Source organism: Saccostrea echinata, unplaced genomic scaffold, assembly GCF_033153115.1.
Source record: "Saccostrea echinata isolate AGI-Se365-2 ecotype Australia unplaced genomic scaffold, CSIRO_AGI_Sech_v1 ptg000009l, whole genome shotgun sequence".
Taxonomy (NCBI): domain Eukaryota; kingdom Metazoa; phylum Mollusca; class Bivalvia; order Ostreida; family Ostreidae; genus Saccostrea; species Saccostrea echinata.
Genome location: NW_026889758.1, coordinates 37,149,564 through 37,165,435, shown reverse-complemented (window position 1 = coordinate 37,165,435; position 15,872 = coordinate 37,149,564). Strand labels below are relative to the sequence as shown.

At 34.0% G+C, this 15,872-nt stretch overlaps 1 protein-coding gene across 1 annotated transcript; it reads right to left on the bottom strand.

Moving 5' to 3' along the window:
- Positions 1–1,336: 1,336 nt before the first annotated feature.
- On the bottom strand, positions 1,337–15,522 carry LOC133182320 (kelch domain-containing protein 2-like). Its single transcript, XM_061317118.1, has 11 exons — positions 15,425–15,522; positions 12,605–12,772; positions 11,365–11,551; positions 10,548–10,827; positions 10,116–10,241; positions 9,409–9,596; positions 7,917–8,113; positions 7,663–7,754; positions 6,642–6,696; positions 3,340–3,437; positions 1,337–2,382 (listed from the first exon to the last, which is right to left on the bottom strand). Exons 1-11 carry the CDS (start codon positions 15,484–15,486, stop codon positions 2,123–2,125), a joined length of 1,713 nt encoding a protein of 570 aa, XP_061173102.1. The 5' UTR covers positions 15,487–15,522; the 3' UTR covers positions 1,337–2,122.
- Positions 15,523–15,872: the final 350 nt, after the last annotated feature.

The following is a 15,872-nucleotide window of genomic DNA, read 5'->3' as shown; positions in this document are numbered from 1 at the left end:
CATGTAAGGAGCTAGTTCTACAAATCCTAATCAATATACAGGTATAAAGCTAAATCCATAGGTCACAAGGCTCACCCGAGTCAAATTTCTCTTCACCTTATCTCTGAGCAACATGACTTCATGTACTTGAGGATATTATATTTGATTCACTTATAGCAATTTTGCTGTTTTATAAAACAATTTTCAGAATTTTCTCTATCTAGTCTCATGTAGAACTTTGAACCCCTTGGTCCTGTCCAAGCCCTGGATCCATGATCTGAACAAAATTGAATCTACCAGTGCCTGGTAAGGTCAAACATCAGGTGGACTTTTCATAAAAAGATGAGGCCATTTTGAAATTTTAGAAAGAAAGAATATATTGGGGTCATATTATATCATAACATGGTCATTTTTTCTAATGCAAATATATCTGTGACAGAGATCAAGGGACAAGCCATGAGTAGTGTAACATTTTTTCTCTGTTAATGTATTAGTGACTAGTTGTGATGCTATGGTCAGCTGTCCAAAACTTGACTCTTGCAAACCATGTGAGAGGAAAAGTTTCCATATGTTGAATGGCAGTTCCGATTTTATTATTCCATATACATCTCAGGCAATTCCATCTAACTTCAACTAACTGCAATTAACTTATAAAATGGAAAATCATGTGTGGCATATTTTACAAAATATTTGCTGGGTACTACGCATGGCGCAGTGCACCATTATTGCACTGCACCATTTTTTGGCAGTTTGGGCATATGGCACATGCTGTGGCCCCTTCGCAGGCCCTAATCTACACACGAGAATGTTTGCGTATTAATCTGATTTTTAAATACAGTTCAAACTTCAGTATCTCAAACACGGATATCTCGAATACCATGGATATGTCGAATTGATTGGGAAGTCTTTACCATGTATTTCTTAAGTATTTTACCCTTGAAATCTCGAACCCTCGGATATCACAAAGTTTTTTTTTCTCAGTCCCATCGAGATCCAGATAACGAGGTTTGACTATATTTTCATTACACCCTCTCCCATATCACACCCTTTTTCTTTGAAAGTATAATATAGAGCAATAGTGACCTAAAAATGTTAAAGCTTAACAGATGAAAGGCAAAGAAATGGACAGATGATGGATAAATTTCAATCAGAAACATTCGAGTCTGGCTCAGGTAAACTTAAATTCATTAAAGAAACCTGGAACAAAACTAGTGTTGCTTCTACATTATTATTTGAAAAAAAAAAAAAAAAAAAAAAAAAACCTATTATTTACATGCAAACATAAAATTTGAATTAAAATTTAAAATAAAAAGAAAGAAATTGTAAGATTTTCACATACTTTTGTATGGCTAATTATATTAATTATATTAGGAATGTGACTTTTGACAATAAATCAAGGTGTAAATAATATGTACGAATGGCTACAAAATTCATTCAATATAACATAAATACTTCAAACTAAATAAATATCTACAACTTGAGAAATTAACCTGCATAAATCAACAGCTGGCCTAGACTAGGTTATGTCATAAGCAATCAATAAATGCACTACTATGTAAAAATGATATAAAACTTGTAAATCATTATAATGCAGGATGAAAAGTGAATAAACCTAGACATTTACGTAAGTCTATTTCTGCTCATGAAATATTAATCTTGGAACACAGATTTTAGAATTTATATTGATGCAGTTCTCCTCTTCTGGAAAGCAAAATATTTTTTCGGAGGTATTTGTTACTGTAGTATGTATAAGAAATGAGCACAATATAATCAATCTTTAGAAAAATATGAAAAGTTTTTACAATGTTGCAATCAAAAACCCTTTATCATTAAATTGGACACTTATGGATTGCTTTACCACCGAATGCATTTTCTCTTTATTATAAAAACTTGTCCACATAAACTTCCATCATGCTCATCATTTTTCCTGTTTTTATTTTCATGAAAAAAAAACCCATTAACTAGTTTGGAAGGCAAAAGATACTATAAATTGCTACTATTAATTGTAAAGACTTGAAAGTATCCAAAGTTTGACCCCTCTTTTCCCTCATTTCTTAACATCTTACATAAAAATAATGGTACTGATATGTAACACAATTTCTACATAATAAAAAATGAGGTAGAACAGAACAATTTCTTTGAATTACTTGACCTCCATTTGATTTTCAATATTCTCCAGTATTTCAGGCTTAGAGACAGTAATTGTGTGGTCCACTGCTGGATTTAATGGAATACTGGCACTAATGAGATCATGGAAGAAGGCCCCATCATTATCCCCTCCCCCAAAGATAAGTACTTCGTCCTGTTCCTGGTTTTCATGGTAGTAGGGAAGGGACAAAGCCTGATGGCCACAGCGGGGGATAGGTGTAGGGTCCATGCGAATCCTCATCCAGCTTAGAGTACCTGATAATATATCAAAACTTCCATAATTTTTTTCTTGATTCAACAAACAAGGTGATTATTTTTTAAAGCTTTTCATCATGTCTGTGAACAAAAATTTAACCTTGTCTCCAATTTGTACGAAAAGCCAACATGTAAGACATGTTTAACCAACTAAAATTTTAAAATTCAATGTCAGTTATTGTCAGAAATTGATATGTTAAAAATACTAGTATGAAAATTATTCTGGTGAATTGTCTAGATATTCTTAGAAAAAACTTCAACATTTCAGAGGATTAGAGGGTTAAATACTTAAAGAATAATGGGTTGGGACTTCCAAATCACTTTGACATATGGTATTTGTGATACCAAAGTTCAACTATATCACAACCCCACAAATACAATTTTATAATGCAAAATGAATGAAAATACATGACGTTCATAGTTTAAAAATCATACTTTCAAATGTTCAACATCATGTTTCAGCCATTCCTGCCCTCTTTTCAACTTTGTTGAAAATCCCCCATTATGTTTAAACCAATCATATTCTTTATTTTACATTTTTTTTAAGGTTCATCTGTGTTTTTTTCTGATACTTTTTTTTTTTAAATAGCAGAAAGTCAGAGGCAATTCTCTCACTTTGATAAAACACAACCAACCCTACTTGCCATAGACACTTTCACTTATTGTCGTCTTCTTAAAAAAAAACCTTGTGTTTTGATTTTAACATTCTCATTTGTCCTAAAAATTTTCAATTTCTAATAGCCCAACAGACTACTGCTTAGCTGATTTAACTGTATGCAGACTTTAATTTTGCATCAGCACTACACTACCAACTTCTCATGAAGACTGAAGTAACATAGCTAAATGACAGAAATTTATGTAAATTTCCCTAATATTCCATAACAGCTTTTACTTATTTATCTGAACTAACAGTTAGATATGATCCATTAGGGTGCCAATGACCTATAAATAGATTACCTAAATTGAAGATATGTGTATCCTCTAGGGCTAGGTTGCCATCATACCCTCCATGTATGAGGATCCGATTGTTGGCCAGGGCACAAGAAGCATGCCAACTGCAAATAAACAATTAATAATCCAGTACTTCTACTTTAAGCATTCAAAATAAAGAAAAAATTATTCATATTATGTGGCAACACCATGCATTGTACAGGTGACTCCCAATAACTTTAAGTCTGTCACAGTGTGGGACCATGGTTAAACTTTCAAGTTTTCAAGAGTTCAGAAATTCCCAAGTTACTTGATCGGTTTTTAAAATTTGACTAACTGGAAGATACTGATTGTCTGTTTATAACAGTGCTAAATAATACATGTGTACTTTAACCATATTTTTTTGTGTAAATAGGTAAATATTAGGGTTGTCAAAATATTTATTTTCTTCAGTCGAATATTCGATTGCATTATTCGAATGATAGTCGAATATATTCAAAACTTTTTCGGAAACTAAAATTTCATTTCAAACTTTACTGTACATGACATATTTAACCCCAAATCCCCTTTTCTTAAATTTATTAGAAAGTAACATCAAATGTTACACACAGATGTTCACATGGAACTAACATGTGAATAGCGTGTTTATATTTACTAAATATAGACCACTAATTTCTCCAAAATGTATGATTTCCCCATCAATCATGTTCATAAATCGGTCTGTAAAGTCGGTTTTTTAGGAAGCATAAAAAAATGACAGTACATGTACTATCAAAATATCTTTAAGATATGTAACAGAATATTAATTTTATAATAATTATCGTAGTGTCCAAACATGTCACGGCTATAATGGGTACATGGTATGAAATCAAGTCCAATTATAAATGTTACAAAATTATTACAAAAACAACACATTAATCAGCTGTTAATTGACAAATAATTCTTGCAGAATTGAAGCATTTCTAATCACTGTTCTTTCTACATGTAAAGTCAGCAGTTTTTAATGAGGAAAATTATCTTACTGTGTCTGATGAAGGACGGTTTCTCAGTTTTAGGATGAGAATTCCATCTCTACATCACTTTTTTATTGAATTTATTTATTCCAATGTTGTTTCGTTTTTTCGATCGTCGGTCCATTCAACTGATAGTTGAATAGTCAACTATTTGTTGACATCCCTAGTAAATATACATCTACTGATATGGAATAGAAATAAAATAAATGTATGTTTTCATTCTATTCATTTAATATTTGTAAGAATACTTTATATTATGGTATTTTCACAAGGAAACATTATAAAGCATTTCAGTATGTATCATTCATATTTTTTTCTACCAAACACAATTAAAGTATGCAGTTAAACTGCCTTAGTGACCAATTGTATTAAGTGACTCTCTCGTAAGTGACCATAAAATCCATGTCTCCCAAGACATTACCCTATATATTGTACCTGTATTCATTCACATTTTATCACACTGAGAATAAGTACTCACAGCTGAGTAGAACTCAGGTAAATACTGGCAACCATTTGATGATAAGCATTAACCATGACCATTTAAAAATCGCAGAAAGGAGGTATTGAAAAAAGGAGATAACACAAAATACATAGTGAAAACCAATCATGGACAAGCAGTGTGAAGTCATAGCCGAAAAGCAAACAGGTTGCGAAAACAAAATCACAGAAAAGCAGGATGGCCAGTTGAGCAATTTAAATGTCCAGGTAATTAAGTCAAACTTGTTTACACACAGCCACTTCCAGGTATCAATGGAAAATTACAATAGAATATGCATAATGAAACTGCATTTTGACTTCTTGAGATCACTGAGAGTTCGAGAAATCAAGAGCAAATTTGCTTAGTTATATAGGAGGAAAAAAATTGGGAAGGGAGACTCAGTTTTTCAGAGATCTAAGGCCTAAATTAAAATATTGTTTGTTTGCCCTCAGCCGACCGACCCACAAAAATTAGCCTGACAGAAATATTTTATTGCTCTTTTCATTTACAATTTTTTAAAAAAAGAATTTCAAACCATTTTGTTTTAATCTTGTTAAAAAATTCTTTAAAGTCATTTAGATGCTTTGATTAGTACATGTAGCGTTAAAAATAGAATGTAATTGGCGAAATATGTGTTAATTCTAGAATAGCTATTTTGTATATTCAGTACATGCAGCAATATCGCCTTAGATTTTAATGCACGCAAAGGTGTGAATTCAGGGTGTGAAAGGTGTACAGGAAATCACTTCTTGCTTGAACGCACACAGCTGAAAAAAGTAGTAATGGGGGATAGAAAATAATGAATCAGAATGTAAAAGATATCAAACATAAATTATTATTAAATAAATTTAAAATAATTATCAAAATTGGAGGTGCTTTTTAAATCCGAAAGTAGAAAAAAAACATCGTTGATGAGGAAAAGTGGCAAACAAGGCTGCTGATTTTACCTTCAGATACATTAAGTCAACTCACATAAATGTAATAAACTTAAAAGTTGGATGAGAAATGGGCTTGGAAACACAGAGTATCAAGTCAAAAGTCAAATACATTAAATGATGTTCAAACTTTAAAGTTGATACCTGCACGTTCAATGTTTCTACACAAGAAAGAAGTTCTCAATAGGATTTACGTCATTTTTTTTTTTTTTTTTATAAATTTTTAAAATTTTCGATATGATGAGTTTTCACTTGATATATCATTTTCCATAGAAAAATAACGCCCTTTACATTTTTTCTAATTTCTAACCCCCCCCCCCCCCCCCCCCGATTTTTTTTTTTTTTTTACACAAATTAATACAAGCAGACAAAAAGTAAATAAACCACCTCAAGGCCTTATAAATTTTGAGCATGCAACAGAAAATATGACTATTTCTTTTTCTTTTTGCAGCATAAAGTGCCCTTCTGCCCATGTACAATCATGCATTTAGGGGAAAATCATTGTTGAACATTTTTTTTTAATAAAAGCAGGCCACATTAGTCACACTAATATTCAGAATCCTCATGTAGGTTAGATCAAATTCGGTTATGTCATGAGTCCTTAAGCCTAGGGTGGACCCAAAATTTTTCATGAGAATGTAGAAAAAATCTTTCAAAACAACCTTTTGAAGAGCAGCAATATTAAAAAGTGACTCAAATGAGCATTTTGGCAGTTATGCTTCTTTGTATAATTTTCAGGGAAAAAATTTTTTTTTTCCATACCTACCTACCCATTGTTAAAAATCTGGGTCGGAAAAGGGCAAACAAACTATTTTTTAATTTTGGCCTAAGTTTGAGCCATTGAGAGTCACCTGTATTTTGGTTTGGCTGTATTAGTTTTTTAGTCAAGATTTCAAAACTGACCTTCTTGGTAAAGGTGGAGTGCCCAGTACTTCAGGTTTAGACCATTCAACCACACCTAAAATACATATATGTACCTCATATTACCCATTTAAATTCTTTATATTGCTGAAATGCATGTAAAAACTATAGAGCAACAGTCAAATCATGAATTCATGTTCATTAGGTGTCAATTTGCCATATTAAGCACTTGTATAAAATAAGTAATTTACAGTACTGATCCCCGGGTTTGACAGATAACCAAACCATATGAGCATTTCAAATTCATACCAAAATAATAAACTTGTCATGCCTAAGCCTATAAAATTACATTTACACCACTGTGTTACATGTATAATGAAGTTCCAACAAGTAGTGATTGAAATGACTGCTGAACTTCAATTCAAACTACATTTTAATGTTTCAAATCTTAAAATTTAGATATTTTAGGTTTCTTTGGCGTATCATTGAGTATGCATGCACACACACACATGTACACTTGTATAAGGTTCTGATTATCAATTCATTAGTTTAAAAAAAAAAAAAAAAAAAAAAAAAAAAAAAAATCAATTTATCAGTAAAATGTGCATATTCGCTGCTTTTATCCTTGTTATTTTCAAGTTTCTACAAAAAAAGGGTGGGTGGGTGTGGTGAGGTGGGGTTGGAGATGTACATCTACTTAATGTGGGATTTTGAACAAAGTATTTCTTCCTGCTATAAGCCTGTAGGCTGTCAGTAGAAAGTACAATATATATATTATTGGAATTTTTCTGTTGGTAGTAGTATAAATTCAATTCCCTGTGCATGTGCGGGATTTCATCTAGTAGCTTAAAATTTAAGACATCATCATGCAATTACTATGTTTGAGAACAATTTGAAATAAACTGTAAAACAATAAATATTGTGGATAATCTAATGAAAGTTATACGGAATAGGTACAATTTATTTTATGAGTAGTGAAACCATTTGGGAATCATCTGTGAACTCACATTTTGTGTAAAGAAAAAAAATCTGCAAGAAATTCCAGGGATGTTTTAACACTTACACATGTCTAAGATATGGAGATCATTGTAACAAATAGGAGCATCCCATCCTCCAAATATGACCAGCTGGTCATTGATCATGGTAGCAGAGTGCCTAAAATATAAAATTATCTTGCAAACAGCATAAAAATGTTGTGCCAAGTCTAGTTACAGATTAAGAAATACTGATAGGTGTATATCATCAATTAGTTGTATGTGTACATATACATATATGTAATATCTTTTGCTATAACCTCATTTTTTTTCTATATCATACCCTGATCTACACAAAGGTTTCTCTCCATTGACAATGGGCTGGTACCAGTTCTCAGACACAGGAGAGAAGATGTGGATCTCATTGCTGCAACCATCTGGCTGGGGGTCTGGACGAGGATAAACACCACCAAAAATCCACAGTTCATTTCTGTATAAAGTGGCACTGTGGTATGCTCTAGTGGGGGCCTTCCCAGCCACCTGCAGGCAAAATTGTTGGTCATTCATTAAAAATAAGGTGAAATATGTTTATAGGAAATAATATTGTAAATCCACCAAGTATCCTTAATACTTGACTGGACACACTGAAATATGGATATATTAAAACAAATTTCTGGTATCCTTTGCAATTAGTTGTTAATATGTTTTAGGATTCTCCAATTAAAATATCATTCAAAGCATGTGAAAAGCATATTTGGAGCTTGACATTTTGAAGTATTGACAGACAAAACCAAATGATAGGGCAACACAGTTTCACTTCATACTATTTTAACATGAATAATTAATCCCTGTCTTCCAAGCAGATTCTTAACAGTGGCAGATCTTGAGATGCATTTTATCATGGTGTAGAAATTTTTGTGTGAACCTTGTACATAGTTAAAAGCCTCATGGAGAACCTTGTTGTTTAAATGAACACAATTATTTTTTTCAATAATTGCATACTAATTTTTATCAACCCTTTAAACTACAGTGCACAGTAATAACACACTTATAACAAAGTGCCAGAGATGGACGATTTTGTTTCCTTATAAATGTAATTCATTAAATACACTAGTCCGAAATATGACAATTTCCAGGCATTTTTCATGATTTTGGTATTTCATATGCCAGGAAAAGAACTGGTACCATTATGAAAAGAGGGAATTTGCAGCCTCTGATTGGAGACTGCATTTTCAGGTTGATTTTCAATACATGCGAACAGAATTAAATGTCTCACACCTTATCAACACTATAATGCTTCTAGTACTTACTAATATTCCTTTTTTTGTTCCTTTGTAATATAAAGTATCTGGTGAAAACATTTTATCACACTGTTGAGGTTTGTTTTGATTTCATGCAATTTGAAATCTCGCCAGACCTGTATTGAAATGTGGGGAGATATTTTCTTTTAAGTGATATTGGTCAGAACTAGAAGCATTGTGCTATTGAATAGTTGCGAGTTTGACATTTAATTCAGTTTGCAAATATTAAAATTGTGAAAAATGCCTGGAAAAAATCAATTATTTCGGACTATAAATCTGCTAACTCCATAATATTCTTTAGAGACTCGGGGAATGAATATCCCTTTGCTGTAAGGTCAGTTCATTTTAAGTTTGTTTGCAGTAAGAGTGTTTTACTATATAAAATGTTGCTTCATTTAAATATTCTACTTCAGTGCATTTTACTGAACATGTATTCCCTGTATAAAATGTTGCTTCAATTAAATATTCAGTGTTGGAGGAAGAGACTGTTAAGGAACAAAGGAACATTCCTCAGTCCATTTATCTTCATGTTACCTTAAGTAGAGTCCACTTCCACTCCTCCACATCCAGCATATGCACGTCATGGAACCACCTTTGGTTTTTAGATCCACCATATACATAGATACAGCGAAGTGTGGGGTCATAGGTGGCAGTGTGTCCCATGCGATACTCGGGTTTCTGAGACTCTGTAAACACCTCAGGACACGTCCACTTTCTTGTCACTTTTGAAGAAATCAATTGTTGAGCATATTAATTTCCCATTATTCAAGGCTAATCCAACAAATATAATTTGAGGGGGTTATAATAAAATTTATCTTTAGACACTCCCCCAAATATATACAAAGAACCCAATGCAAAGAAAATAAAATATTTTACGTCTTCTTTCCTGGATGTCTGAATGAAATTTGATACTCCCCTCATCCCACAATATTTGAGAAATTTTTAAAAGTTCATTTTACTAGTCAATAAAGATATGCATTAAGGAATAAACATAGGTGATCAAATATAACAAAACTCATCTCAATGAATTTCATCTGTAAGTAAGGCAAACCCTCATACAAAATGAATGTTCATTAAGATCAACTGGATAAATACAAATTCATCATTACCGGATTTTCATTTAACAACAAAATGTGAATGTTTTTTGGAGTATCTTGGGTAAGACAGTTAGTATGTATCTCTAGATGCATCATCTATGCATGTTTGGACAAGATACATGTAAAATGGGCCCTAATTCTGACCTGGATTCAGACACCAGACCGAGTCCTTGATTAGCTGCTGCCTCTCTCCCTGACCTCCAATAACCACAGCTGTGTTGTTGTCAGTCATACACATGCTGTGGCCCCAACGACTGCTAGGGTGGGGAGCTAAAAAGACAGAATGTTGTGGTCACTAATATATTTGTATACAAAAATGAAAACACACACCTTAAACAAAGAATTAGAAAGAAGTCAGATCACCAACTTTTATTTAATAGAGAGATTGTTTAAATTTTTGTGTCTTGATAACACTTTTTAAAACATTTTGGGGGGAAACAAGTGTATGTTCCATACTTACATAAACTGAAGTTCTGGTCCTTATCAGGCTCACATAATTTTTGTTGTTTTTTTATGATAGGGAAAATTTTTTACCGGCACTTTCTGCTACTACACCTCGCTTTTTTCTACACCTACCTCGGCTTGTCAAGTCTTTACATATAGCAACTCTCGGTTTCCCTCCTTCGATCATCCTAGTAAACTTATTGGTCTCTGGAGAAGATTTCAAGCCATTTTCTGTGGCAATATTTTCTTTGTCAGTTGTGGTGTCATTGTCTGTGTTCAAAGCCTTGCCTTTCCCTGTCCTGGACCGTTTTGGCGTAGGTCCTGTAGGAGTTTTCTCCCCTTTAGCTATACTGGATCTGCGCTTTTGTTTGACAGGTTTTGATGCATCTTTGGTCTTTCCTTTTTTAGATACCTGGTGATGGGACAAAGGAAATATAATGTATTCAACTGTAAAATTCCCAAAGAAAAAATTAATATTTTACAATTGATTAAATAATAGTATATGATGTATATGTGAACTTAGGGACATTCATTGTGCACTATATATATCTCTGCAACCTGTTTTAATCAACATTTAAATCTGACCTTAAAATTACTTCTGATCAATAATTAATTCCTACTCAGCAATAAGAAAATAGTTTCTTACAGAATTCTTGTTTTTAGCATTAAGATAATAGTTTCTAGGAGAATTCTTTTTTTTCTCCGACCAACTAGATAATCCACAAATAAACTTTTTTTTCTCCCTGAGTTTTCATTGAAATGAGCAAAAAATAATCATTCAATACTTAAACAGATCATAGTTGCTTGTAAATGCTATCAAAGTTCACCAAAAGTCTACATTCTTTAGGTTTGTTTGAATTTGTTTCTCTCATTAGGCCTTAGTTTTAAAATCATTCCCACAAACTTTGAAGTCTATTTTATATGTCAATGCTTATACGGGCTCCTCTACCTTTGGTGTGGATTCATTTATTTCCTTGTCCGATGAATTCTCTTTTTTAACTTTGGCAAGGTCTTTTTCATGCTGACTGTCTGTAGAACTTGTGATGAATTCTATACAAAGCTTTGCCATGCCTTGTTCAGCCTCAGAAGACATGATACTTGGAACCTCACAATGCTTTCTTTCCCAGCACAGAGCCCTTATTATGTATAAATTCAATATTAATTTCATCAATAAAAACACTGAATAACAATCTCACTGTAAATTTGGAAATTTATGTATGGGGACTGGGTAATTTGCAGTAAGAAATCTTTCACACAAATATACTCTAGATTGTTACTGATACTTGTATACATGTTAAAATGGATTTGCTGAAATACACTCTCCCATTCTTTGGTTGTAAGTATTGGAATTAATGTTGCAGCTGTTGCAGAAAAAATACATAATCCACCTAAGCAGGTTATGCCAATTTTTTTTCTGCAATAGCTGCAACATTGATTCCCATGCCAGAGCTCTTGATTTTCTTTAATCGGGGCCATTCATAGGCCCCATTCCTAATTTAAAAAAAGTACCCTTTTTTCAAAACTGAATATGTGTGTGTGTTTTTAATTTTTTTTTTTATTTCACCTTAATCAAAGGTCACCAGTGACCTTTAAGTAGGATGCGAAACACACCTACTACCTAAAATGCATTAATTGACCAAGTTTGATGATTCTAGGTCTAATAATTTTCCACTTATGAGCTGGACAAGATTTTTCCATATTTGGAAAAACAGTCAAACCTCGTTATCTTGAATTCGATGGGACCGAGAAAAAACATAGAGATATCTGAGATCCATTTAAGATATCCGGGGTAAATTACTTATAAAATAAGTGGTGGGACTTCCAAATCACTTCAACATATCCATGGTATTCGAGATATCAGTGTTCAAGATATCGAAGTTCAACTTAATTATCATCTTAATAAAAGTCAGAGTGATCTTCTTTTAAAGTGTGACACACTTTCTTCCCAAGATGTATCAGCTGTTGAAGTTTGATTATTCTAGACTTCATAGTATTTGTTGTGAGCCTGACATGAAAAAGCTACTGAAAGACATAAACACCATAACATAATACATCTTATCTTAAGATGGGCCTATAAAAAGTGGATTAATTATAAATTTTTAATTTACTATTTTGAAAAAACAAAATCTGCATGAAACAAAATATTAATCAATAAAAGACTACAATTAAAATCATTTACCAAGACTCACCTGGTTTGCTCTGTAAACATTCCCAAACTAAGATGCACATCTTTGTAAGTTAGAGCAACTTCAACCTCAAGTTCTCCCACCTGACTCGGCCATTTACCCAGTCCAAATATTATTAGCTGTTCTGGAACAGGGGTGGGAATGTACTGAGAGTATATGCCTTCTTCTCGTCTAAAACAATATTGATACATTACACTACTGGATATGCAATCAAATTGTCTTCACTGCAGGATACGATGCAGTTATGCAATCAAAAAGTCAGTATTTGTATTTAGGTGTTATAAAAAAAATATGTTAGGTTACGGTTACCCGGCTCACCCTAATATATTTAATCGTCGACCCAAATTTTTTTCATCATAAAAACCCTGGTCAAAAATCCCCGTCAATACTTCATACTATGGTTCATTTCTATAGGAAATCATAGTAGAACAAAGTATTTGAAGCAGACTATTGCTGGAACTCTTCGACATCAGAGGTTTAAACAAATATAGGTTGGATTTAAACCTTTGCAAGGTAAGAAACAAGTTTTATAATGATAGGGAGTTAAAAGGATGTCCAAAGCAAAAAGTTGAAGAGGGCAGGGAATTCATTTCAGCCTGTATTGATTGAAACAAGCAGTCGAAGTCTGGGCAAGATTTCCTGAGTCACTTTGTGTGGCACTGGTTTGAGATACGGAAGAGAGGTCTGTTCAAATTTTTTTTAATCTCAACGAATCTCACTGAGATTAGCACTGAATAAACAGTGCAGCTAGTCAATGTTGCCACCGCTGGGCATATTTATTTTTTTTTGGTGAGGAAAAAAGGGCATGGCACTGGAAAAAAGGGCATGGTGCCAAGAAAAAAGGGCATGACACTGCGCCATGCAAGTTTAAATTAGATTTAACACTACTTAAGGCTAAGCATGACTTTTTATGAATAATTTTACAAACTATATCAGACTTGTCAAAATTTTTAAATCATTGTCAGACATTTGGTCTGACAAAGTCAATTGTTCTGTCGGACCAGTCAAAGTTTTCTCAGACCAGATACATGTACCTTATTTTGACGCTGTGAAAGTGATATGAATAACAGCATCAAAATGCCCTGGATTATTTTCAACAGCCTTCAATCTTACAAGTTTCCTTCCTTGGGATAGAAAGTCTTTAATACTGAGCGCAGCGAGCGGCGCAAAGCGCCCCTCGTCACTGCAAGCTCTAACGACAATGCCTGGGCGAAGAGAAAATTGGACTACTGCACATTCATTCAATAGAATTTTTTTTCAGCAGTATTTCTGGACCCACAATGCATCGCTTGTTGTTCTGGCTGTTAACTACGTTCGTGCGGTAACAACAACTAAAAATTCACAAAAATAAATTCACCTTAATTTAATGGATATTGATGTAGATAGTAGATTAAACGTTCTTTGTTAAAATTTTTGCACATTTCAAATTCCGTTTATGGAAATGCACCAAACATACGACATCATATGACGCCAAAGTCTACACGTTCCAAATGTCTCATGCAGTTTGAAGAGGCGGATCTTAAAACTAAGTGAGCAATGCGCTCGCCCCAACGGTCGCACCGTCAACATATTAAAAGATATAAATGACATGTTTTATGACTTTGCTATAACAAATTTAATTGGCTATCGTCAACATGCCACGTACGCGGCCATTTTTTCTGTGTTTGTGACCTTCAGCTGCGCATCCCGATCCCGACCTTTATTAAATTTGCATCACGCTCAATTTTTTCAAACGGTCATCTGGACCGACGTTTTTTTAAAAGTTGTCGGTCCAGACAAATTTTTACCGGCCTTGCCGACAGGACCGACGGATTTCAACAAGTCTGCTATATGTACTTAAATATTTAGCCAAACCAAAAATGTTTGTATCAATAGTATTTGTTGCACAGGTATATGCGATAATCATCAATAGACCGTAATTTGATGATCGACAAGAGCTCCAGACAAGGAACCTAGGGATATAAGGTATACATGCAGACTAGGAACTAGAAATGTCAATCAATTTCCAGTACCCAACCCTGGACTTTAATTCACTTGATTAACAGGGGACCCTAGACCAGGTAAATTTGGAGGAGGTACTTATTTTCTCTGCATCTAATGGCCTTCACCCCCGAAGACCTGGCAGACCTCTAACCCAGGCTTTTTTTTTAGGGGTCATAGGGGGCCTGTATTCTGCCCCACTCCCAATGGTAAAAAGTTTTTTTTGTGTTTTTCCCAATTTCATATTAAAAAGAATTATTATCAAAAGACAAGGGAAACGAATATGGTTAAAAAAATGTCCGAACTCAGTAACATGCATATCAGGAACATAGGCGTCGGAATTGGGGGGGGGGGGGGGCTAAGGTGGGCTTGGCACCCCCCCCCCCCCCTGGGCACCCCCAGATTTTTAAAGAAAATTTTACAAATAATTTGGTACTAAAAGACGTTCGATCTCCCCCCGCAAATGGAAAGGTCCATGCCCTTGATTTAAAATCCCTGTAACCTGTCACTTTCAAGGCATGACACAGCACCAAATGCAACAGGACAGAGAAAAATTCGTCAGACCAGGCCAGGATTTGAATCTTTGTCTGGTACGTCGCATTTTTTCCCTCGCCGGTGAGATAATATAGGTCCTAAATCAAAATACAATTCGATGGAAAACAACACCAGACGATAAAAGCAGCTGATAAGTATTTATCAGTGTTTATTTATTATCAGTCAAGATTTTATGGCCTTGATTTCTGAACCCTTCTTTCTCCAATAGCCTACTTCGTGTTTGTGCCAATAAATATTTGTATTGTATGTTAGAATAAATTCTATCAATTGAACTGACAAATTACTCACCGCGGTAACTGCTTAGGATGATCGTTAACATTCGATATGCAAAATACGTTGAATTCTTCCATTGTTAGATTTTACGCAAGATTGTAAATGGCGCTAAAAGTTGGCGCAAAACTCGGTTGGAAATGGAGTCGAAATAATTTTTCGGATAAAATTGGAAAAAAACAAAGTACCTCAGGCCGTAGGAAGGAAATTCAGTTGGGGGGGGGGGGGGGGGCACAGCCATACATTTTCAGTTGACAGTTGAGGGGGCACTACCAAAACTTTCCGGACAAGCAAAAAAAAAAAAAAAAAAAAAAAAAACCAGACGTTTCTAGGCTAATTGTATTCGGCGCGTCGGCGCGCCAGCGCGTCCATCTCAACCCGATATCACAAAAGTATTTTCTCCCTGCATTAAAACACTCAAATGACATCGATTTTCTTTATAATTTAAGCATTATCGGTTATATTC